The following is a 10,072-nucleotide window of genomic DNA, read 5'->3' as shown; positions in this document are numbered from 1 at the left end:
TTGATAACCAATCAACCATGAATGAATTTATGGTTTATTTCTAGACCCCTAATTCTAATCCTGGGTCCATAGGTCTATGAGATGACCAGGGGGTTCAGGAAAGAAGGAGCCGTAATTTTCCGACGCAGCTGAGGCAGAAGATGACTGGATTGAACATCTGTCTCTGCCTCTCCAGTGACCCCCAACAGCCTCCTTCCCTGTCTGGGCAAAGGGCCACATAAGTAGGCAGGGCCATTCCCCCTTACAGGGTGAGAACTCAGAGAGAAGTGCTTTAACATTGCCCTTCCCGCTGTTCTCAGAGGCAGGAACGCCAGACGCCCCAGCACCAATGCGCTCGTGGCGCGCGCACCTGCTCAGCCAAGTGCGCCTGCGTAGGTTTCGCTTGCGTCTGCGCATAACCCACTTTCTGTGCTTAGGTTCCTGAGGCGTGAAGGTTGGCTCTCGCTGACTGGGGTCTTTCGTCGACGGTTGACCGAGGCGGGGAAACTTGAGGGTTCAAGTTGTGTGTAATATTGTAGTGGGGGCGTTCAAGAAGGGGAAACCCTTGCGTTGGCTCTAGTTATAAACCGTTCTGGGTCCCCTGGGTGGGGCAGGAACCTCGCCGCCTCTCCGGCAAGGAGAGGCCCAAACGTGCCCTTCTGGCTTCTTCCTGAGGCAACGGTCTTTGGGGACGGAAGTGTACCACACAGCCGCTTCACTAAGCCACTCAGGTCCAACTGGAAGTAGGAATTGTGCGAGCCAGGGATCCAGGGGAGGATTTCTCACTTGAAAAATCAGTTTATTTTGATCGCGACACTTGAAGATGTAATGGCTCTTGTAGGCGCCCTTGTGTTTCCGATATAATTTGCATTGAGAAAAAGTGGCATGACTTGTGTTTTGGTTCCTAGAATAGAACCAAAAGTATTTTCAAAAGGGCCTATTGTATCTAAAGTCAAGATAGAGAAACAAAGCAGAGGTAGCCCCTCACCTCATGTTTCCCAAGTTTTATTTTTACAATGATATTTGGAAGTTAATTTTTACCTAAGTCTGATTTGCATCATTCCTTACTTGTGTTTATGTCTATATGTATTATTGGATAGGAAATTTGGAGCAGAAATGATCTTAATTTTTAAGTTTGTATCTTTCCTTTTCACTCATGCAATGGGCAAGTAGTTATTGAATTTGATTGAACTATATTAGGAGGCTATACTTGGAAAAATCACAAAAGCAAATATGTTGCAAAAGGAAAAAATTACAGGGAAAAAACCCCTTTACTTCGTTTGTTTACATTGCAAAAACTGAGTGGAAATTTCATATTTATTTATTTGAATATTAAGTGAGGATTTAGTCTTTGATAGTCTCAAACTAATAGCTAAAGCATAGTGTCATGAAGTGCAACAGACTATGGTCTCCTATGGCTAGTTCTGTACTTTATATTTTCTACCTGTGAGTTTGCCAATGCAGTAATCCATTTCTCTCTTTATAGATCTGATTCAGAATTATGGTATGTCCTTGATTCTGGAGTAAATTGTATAGACAATATGAAAATATGCACATATTAGGAAGCAAGGTTATAATTATTTTGAACAGAGCTGGAAACATAAGTTTTGTTGTAAATACTTATTCAGAAGCAAAGGACTCCCTAAAATGTTTACATTATCAGATCTCAATGTAGTTTTCAATGATAATTTTCATAATTAATATGCTGGGAATTTATTTTTTGTTACAATATGAGTTACAATGTTCTTTCTTTGAAGGTTTGGTCAAACAACTTCATTTTTTGAATGTAGAATGCAAAAAAAGATTATAGACTGATATAGAAGAAAATGAAGAGAAACTTAAATGAAAATTCAACTCGAAGTACAGCAGGTATTGAAAACTTTATTTTTGAAGCTTATTTATTTTGTATATGCCATTTAAAGCTTGTGTAGTTTGTAGGTGAAACATTTTGGAAGGAACTTTAAGAAAGATGAAACATTGAGTCTTACTTCTTTTTAGGTCCAAAGAGGTAAAGTAAAACTTAACTAAAAGTATTTAGTGACAGAGGTGGGAGTAAAATAAAAGCTTAGATTCATTCTGGTATTCTTCTGCAGATCCTATGTGCTTGAGTTGTTCTTTGCTTTTAAGATAAAAACAAATACATAGATCTATTTTTAGTTATATTTGTGACTGATTTGTTAAAAATATTTCCAGAAATACATATGTTTCCTAAGAGCTATCATTTCTATTTTCCTAACTTATTAGGTAATATAAGGACAGGACAAAAATGGTGAGAACCAGGTCAAAGAATCAATATGATGCACAATGAAGATAATAATAACTATTATTTATGGTGAACATTTTTAGACATTTAATTATTCATATTAATTCATTTAATTCCTCCATCAACCCTTTAAAATAGGTTATTATTATTGTCCCTGTTTTTCCTATAAGAAACCAAGACACAAAATGGTTATGTTATTCTCCATCTCAGTTTGTGTCATATTGGCACAAAGAGTTGAAGGAAATTGCCCATGTTTATACTTTGAAGTTGTAATCCAAATACATAATTATTACCTAGGTAGTCTCACTGAAGATCTCACATAATTTAGTACTTCATTAGAAAGTTTTAGAGTCAGTACTCTGAAGTGTAGTGATGGCAGATAGCTAGATGATGGTCTAGTGGCCAGAGATTTGAACTAAGATTTAGGAAGCTTGGGTCCTATCTGGATTCTTCCAGATACTTTCTTGGAAGTGATAGGCAAACTTTTTGGACTTCTTTTCCTCTGAGTCTCCTTATAAGATTTAAAATCTATATATTGTGACTTTTGGCCTTACTTGAGATCCTAGTTCTGCTACCTTAGGAAGTAGAGTTAGTTTTTTTTCTTTCTTGTTTGGATTTGATAGTGTCTCTCTCTAAGGCATTCTCAAAATTACATATAAAAATATCATTACAGATGCTGGGGGTGAGACTTTGGGTTCCAGACCAAATCTGTTGAAATAAAATTTTATAAGAATGGGTTTATGGTCTTAGTACTTGAGGTTAAGTGGAATTCTAGTTTAAATCTAATTCAAAATAAACTTGAGAACCATACCTAAAAGATGTGCTGGTATTATCCAAATAGTGATTGGGGTTTTGAGAAGCATGGTTCAGTGACCTCTGTTGTACACCATGGATTTTCTGTAGTTAATAGGGTAATAGGTAAGCACATGAGAGAAATAAGGAAAACAGAAAGTGGGATGAGAGAAGAAATGGGAATAAGTTCCAAACAGGAGGAGTTAAAGCAATGTTAAGATTGAATAAAAAAGTACTTTTTAGAGAGATAAATGAAGCTATTTAGGATTTAAAAAAAATGTAAAAACCAATTCAAGGGCATAGAAATATGCCTCTATTAAGTATATTAATATATGGAAGTAGACATTAAAGTTGTGCATTATAAGTAATTATTCTATAAGTAGATCTGATTATGTAATAATTTATTTTCTGTTATGTACTAATTTATTGGTATATTCAATGTAGGCTGTTTGCCTGTACCATTGTTCAATCAGAAGAAGAGGAATAGACAGCCGTTAACATCTAATCCACTTAAAAATGATCCAGGTATCAGTACTGCTTCTGACAGTTATGATTTCCCTCCAATACCAACAGGTAAGAAAAGGAGTAAGGTGAAATATTTCAGGAAACAAGAACTGGGATTGTAGAAAATTGCACTTTTTCTTTATAATGAGAGTAGAAATATTTTTTTCTTCTTTTACTGTCCAAATACAGAAATATCTTGGCTTTTCCTTATCATTATGGTACAGGAGTGTGAGTGTCTCTCTATAAGGGTTGCTTAGCATTTAAATGGAGTATCTTAGATTTGTTCTAATGAAGTAGTAAACTACATTGCAAATATTTTTTTTCCTTTTTCAAACAGATATAGATTTTTGTGATCTGTACATTTGGAGAAACTCAAGTTGCCTCAGGAACAGGAATAAGTATGCATGAAATACAGGAAAAAATGTGGGAAAAAAATTAGACTCTAGGAAGGATAGAAGCCCAGGAATTTTTGGTGCTTGGTTCTGATTTCTTTTGTTTTTGCCTTTCTTATTTGCTGGTTCTTTACTTTCTGCTATGGTGTGAAAATTCATATATTGAAATTTAATCAACAATGTGATAGTAGTATTAAAGGATAGGGGTCTGTAGAAAGTGATTAAGTCATGAAGGTTCTGCCCTCATGCACAGGATTCGGGACACACACTGTGCATGCTTCTGAAGGAGCTTTTTATTTCTTCTATCATGTAAGAGGTGCCATCTGTCAGATACCTAATCTGTTGGTGCTTTGATATGGGTCGTCCCAACCTCCATAACTGTTCAAAAGTAAGCTTCTATTATTTCTAAAATACCCAGTAAAAGGTATTTTGTTTTAGCAACCTAAATGGACTAAGGCACTCCTATCCAGTTTGTTTTCTTATAGCTTCAACTAGCGCATGAACCATGAACTAAGTTGCCATTGCAAGGAGTTTACATAATCTTTTAGTTCTAGCTTTTAGAGGTAATTGGTTGACTGTCTTCTGTATCTCTTAATTAAGTCCTGGAGGCAGGGAGGCTTTGGTTCATTTAATCATTTAAGCAAGACCACTAAAATCCTGGCTTAGCTTCTGAACCAGTTAGCCATGGTGGTGAGTGCTGGGAGATATGTTTGCTAACTTTGTACTTTCCTCTGGATGAAGGCTTGGAAAGGCAGACATTTTAAAGTATATTTGGTGCAAAATGGCTGTATACATTTAAACTTGGTAGATACTAAAAATTATTAATAGAATATTATGCAACTAGAATTTTAAAAGATCTTTACATACTTGTGTGTATATATATACTTGTATTGCATATATAATATATATATTATATACTTGTATATGTAACATACAAGTATATATGTTATATGCATAAGTATATGTGTTATATATACAAGTATATATAATACTATATATAATACAATATATCATATATAATATATAATACATATATACATATTGTACAGAATTATATATACTAATATTATGTATAAAATACATATTATATTACTAGTATTATACTATATACAATGTGTATATATGTATTATATATTATATATAATATATTGTATTATATGTATAATTGTATTGTTAATTTATTTTATTATTTTCCCATAGACCTTAATGTAGCTCTAAAATGATTTTTTCTTTCATGTTAGAGGAATTTGAGGTATAAAGTTTCTAATATTCCCATTTTTATGTATAGAAAATTAGAAATTCACATGGGTAGGCACAAGTCAGCATTTATATAGTCATCCTCTATCATTTAAAAAATTTTCTACTATTTCTCTAAAGACTAGGAATGGAACCACCATATAACTGAGCTAGTTTCTTAGTATTTTTCCTTAAGAATTACAGTTACTATACTGTAGTGAAACACGTATAACCATGTTTATAGCAGCACAATTCACAATAGTCAAATTATGGAACCCTCCTAGGTGTTCATCAGTGGATGAATGGATTAAGAAAATGTAGTGTATGTGTGTGTGTGTGTGTGTGTGTGTATATATATATATATATATATACATGCAATGGAGTTTTATTCAGCCATAAAATAAAAATGAAGTTATGCCATTTGTAGGGAAATGGATGGAACTTCAGAACATTATATTAAGCCAAATAAATCCAACTCAGTATGTCAAGGGTCATCTGTCTTTTCTCATGTGGAAGCTAGAAAGAAAAAAGGAAAATAAATGTGTGGGGTATGTGTATGTGAGGGGGTGGAATCTCATGAAAATTAAAGGGAAATCAGTAGAGAAAAGGAAAGGGACCATGGAGGAGGAGGAAGAGTGGGAAAGGGGAAGTACTGGGGATTGATAGTAGCCAAATTATGTTGTTACATTGTATGTATTTATGAATATGTAACAATAAATCCCACCATTATGTACAACTATAATGTACCAATAAAAATATGGAAAAAATAAAAAAAGTTCACCACCACTTAAATTTTTTTCTAAGTAGCATGAATGTTGACCTTAAAAACTAATAAGTATGAACTACTTCATAAGGAAATGTTCATTTTACTCAATTCTGAACTCTTCAAGCTCTGACTGAAATTACTATTTGTCACCGATATAATAAGATCTTACACTGGATAAGGAAAAGGACTACATCAGTGTTTTCCAAATTTTTGTCTTGACTCAAGAGTTGGGCTGGGATATAACCAATCTGTAAAAAAAAGAAAGAGACTAGAGTATGATAGAAAAGATCAGTGTGTGACATACATAATAAGGATAATATTTGATGGTGAAATTTTGTTACATTCTCTTATCCTCTTTTTGTTTGCCTCTGTTCATCTCTTTTAACACACATTATGTATGTATCTGTTATGGATTATGATGATCTATTTCTTACTGTGGGGTGGAATAAAAAATTGGGATAGACTGCATTTATGTTATAGAGTATAAGAATATTAGAATTTTTATGCTACAAAGTATAAGATTCTATATTAGAATTTATTATTTTTGCTTACAGTACAAAGGGGAGGAAAGATATCTATGAAAATCAATAAGGAAGGCTACTGGCAAATTCAACAATAAAGTTCTATTGAAAAGAATTTCTTTCTCTTAAAGTTTTTACATTTCCCAAGTTAAATAAATATGAATTAGTTATTTTGAACAATGTTACCTATTTTACTTTTGTTTGTGTTCTTATTCTTTTGAGATTGGGCCTGGGAGGCTATGAATCAAGAGTGGGCTCCTTTAACAATGAACACAAGGTATGTGGAGAAAAATATAAGCTAAAAAATGTGTGTCTGATGCCATTTTTCTGTGTGTGTTTTATATTTATTGATTTGAAAACAAATTATTTACATTTAACAAGACATATTTCCTTGAAAGCCAAATACCACCTTCAGTTTCTCATCCCCTGAGAAGTCAAGATTCTATTCCTAAATCAATTCAGTCAAATACTGCAAGAAGCCAAAGTGGTTGGAGGTGAGTCTACTTAAAATTTGTCTTCTATTCTTTTTGTCTTTACTCTCTCCTCCTCTTTCCCCCTCCTTTAACTTTTTCTCCTTTTTTAGATAGAATTGCATTTAGGAGATTTCTATGTTAGTAACTATGGACATTCTCATTGTACTTTTAAATCATCTCTAGATTATATACAAAACTAATATTAATTCTGTGTAAATAGTTGTCATATTGTTTAAGAAATAATGACAAGGAAAAAGTCTGTATTTGTTTAGTACAGATATTATTTTTTTCCAAATATTTTTGAGCTGTGGTTGGTTGAATCTGTAGATGTGGAGATCTGTGAGTACAGATGGCTGACTGTTCTCTGTTTTCTATACATATTTACCTTTGCTAGTGAGTTTCATATGTGTAATCTCGTATTGCTTTTTTAGCATCTTTCTGTTTCAACTTGAAGAACTCTAGCATTTCTTGTAATACATAACCTGTTGAGATCTTTCAGTTCCTTGGCAATTGCTGGTAATTTAATCTAAGCTTAATAAATACTTGTGAACCAGATATTCTCATGTTTACAGGCATTTGGTGAAGGGAGAAGAGAATTTTAGTTTCTTTCTATTAAAACTAGCATATTGTCTCTTATTTTTGTATCAGTGTGCTTCTCTACTCCAGTAGCTTCCATTCTCTTTAATGATTTTGGCTTTGAACCTAAGTTCTAACTTCTCTAAGGTTTCTAGTCTCACTTCTCCAATAATTATGTCCAGCAATTTGTAGGATTTTCATAATTTTAAAATGTTACACATATTCTTTTAGAGACTGTTAGAACAGTATGTATTGTAAAATTTACAGTATAAATTTTAGAAAATGTTAAAATAATACACATGAATTTTTGATTGATTTTCATGATGGTAGTCTAAGGAGCTTTTATTTTCTTGCTACTCTGAATTGTGAATGATTGAGTATAGTTCAGTAGGTTATTCAAAGTGTAGGAGGTTTATTTAGACTAGCAATCATCAAAAAACACAAATAATAATAAATGTTGGCAAGAATATGGTGAAAAAGGAACTCTGTTGGTGGGATTGTAAATTAGTACAATCACCATGGAAATCAGTATGGAGTTTCCTCAAAAGACTGGGAATGAAACTACTATATGGACTGGGGTTTTGGCTCAGTGGTAGAGCACTCGCCTGGCAAGTGTGGGGCCCTGGGTTTGATCCTCAGCACCACATAAAAATAAATAAATAAAATAAAGGTATTGTGTACAACCACAACTAAAAAATAAATATTAAAAAAGAAACTACCATATTACCCAACTCTACCATTCCTCAGTATTTATCGAAAAAACTAGAGTCAGCATACTGCAGTGATACATGCATACACATGTTCATAGCAGTGTAATTCACAATAGCCAAGTTATGGGAACTAGCTTAGGTCTCTGTCACCAGAAGAATGGAAAAGAAAATGTGGGATTTGTACACTCTGGAGTTTTACTCAGCCATAAAGAAGAATGAAATTATATAATTTACGGGAAAATGGATGGAACTTGGGAGCATTATGTTAATCAAAATAAATCATGCTCAGAAAGTCAAAGGGTCATGTTTTCTCTCATGTGTAAACTAGAGAGAAAAAAGGAAAAGAAAAACAAAAGGTAGAAGGAGCTCATGAAATTAAAAAGGAGATCGGTAGAGTAGAGAAAGGGGATCAGGGGGAGGGAGGAGGGAGGAAAATAGAGATACTGGGGAATTAAATTATGTTATGTGCATGTATAATATGCCACAAAGTATATCCTACTATTATGTATAATTATAATGGCCCGATTAAAGAACTAAATGACAAAAAAGTGTGATAGTTTTCATTAGCAGAGGAATTTACCATAAAACTAATGATGCTTACACATCAAGACCTTAATTATATTGTCCCCTTCAAAGTCATATCCCCATCCATGGGCCAGAGAAGAAGGCAGTAAATTCAGCCTTATAAAGTGGCATCTCAGCCTTAGGGTCATCCACTATATTCTGATGATACATCTGGGGCTACAGGCCCTGGCTAGTGGGTGGCTAGCCCTACTTTCACATCCATATGGACTCAGCAACAGCTTGCTGTTGGGGACTTTGTTGACTATCTGGACCTATATTTTCTTCAACAAGAATGATTAAGGGGAGATTCTGCTACTTCCCTGCTTAGAAGCCCCTGCAACTTGGACTTTATGGTCTGGTTGGGGTGTTGAGGACATGGCTGAGTTGGATTGACTTTTGAGACATGATCTCTGTGTGGGCCCACTGCAAAGGTGAAAGGACTATAGTTCTCAGGCCAGTAATATCTTAATGAGTAAAAATGTTGCTAATGTTAGATGAACTATTAAATAGTTGTGAAGCTAAAAGAAATCTTTCTAGACTATAAAAAATAAAATAATTTGAATAGCCATGAGAGAGGAAAGACAAAATTGTATTTCTGTACTCTCTACTGAAATAAAGTAACAAAATTGTTGTCATAGGAAAAGGAGGTGATCAGTGTTGGAAAAAAAGTCTTGAGTGTCAGGCAGTTAATTAATAATAATCCTAGTCATATTTTTCTTGGATATTATAATGTTTATGGTATAACTTAAATTTTTTAATTGTGATTTTTTTATTCCATCTTGTTCACATTTAATTTTATACTTAATTTATTTAACTGTACTTTCCAAATTATTCAAGCTTCGGGTTCCAGAAAACCTAGATTTGTTCCTATCACTAGCAAATCTAGACCTTTTTTTGGATTATTTTCTTAAACAAGAGATGGGTTGTATTGATTGTGATATTTCTAGGAAAATTATTCAGAATTAAGAACTTGTGACTTGCACTAGCTTTTTCCTTTGGAACTTTAATATTTAGAAAACACCCTTCTGATTTTAGCCTCATTAACAACAAGTTCTGATCAACTGCTACAACTCCATTTAGATTAATGTAGTTAGTAAATACTGTAACAGGTTGATTAGTATGGCTTTTTAGATACACAGTAAAAGCACAAAATATCTAATTAGAGCTATCTACCCTGTGTATATTCATTTTGCTTGTGATTTAAAATCATTGATAAACCATGGTTTAACTTTAAAAATTTACTTTGTAGTAATTTAAAAATAAATGTATAAAGAATTAATAAGCAAAATCTTTCCA

General features: G+C 33.5%; 1 protein-coding gene across 1 annotated transcript in view; it reads left to right on the top strand.

Annotated features, from left to right (window-relative positions):
• The first annotated feature begins 415 nt into the window (after window positions 1-415).
• Window positions 416-10,072, top strand: part of Spata22 (spermatogenesis associated 22) — a 28,283-nt gene continuing 18,626 nt past the window's right edge. The window contains exons 1-5 of the mRNA XM_040269555.2: window positions 416-502; window positions 1,737-1,848; window positions 3,479-3,607; window positions 6,676-6,730; window positions 6,852-6,947. Of these exons, the coding sequence (XP_040125489.2) occupies window positions 1,806-1,848; window positions 3,479-3,607; window positions 6,676-6,730; window positions 6,852-6,947 (323 nt within the window). The 5' untranslated portion in view covers window positions 416-502; window positions 1,737-1,805. The remainder of the gene's footprint in view (window positions 503-1,736; window positions 1,849-3,478; window positions 3,608-6,675; window positions 6,731-6,851; window positions 6,948-10,072) is intronic.

Source organism: Ictidomys tridecemlineatus, chromosome 3 (assembly GCF_052094955.1).
Source record: "Ictidomys tridecemlineatus isolate mIctTri1 chromosome 3, mIctTri1.hap1, whole genome shotgun sequence".
NCBI lineage: Eukaryota > Metazoa > Chordata > Mammalia > Rodentia > Sciuridae > Ictidomys > Ictidomys tridecemlineatus.
Note: the sequence above shows the minus strand (reverse complement) of the source record. Positions and strands in the feature narration are given on the sequence as shown.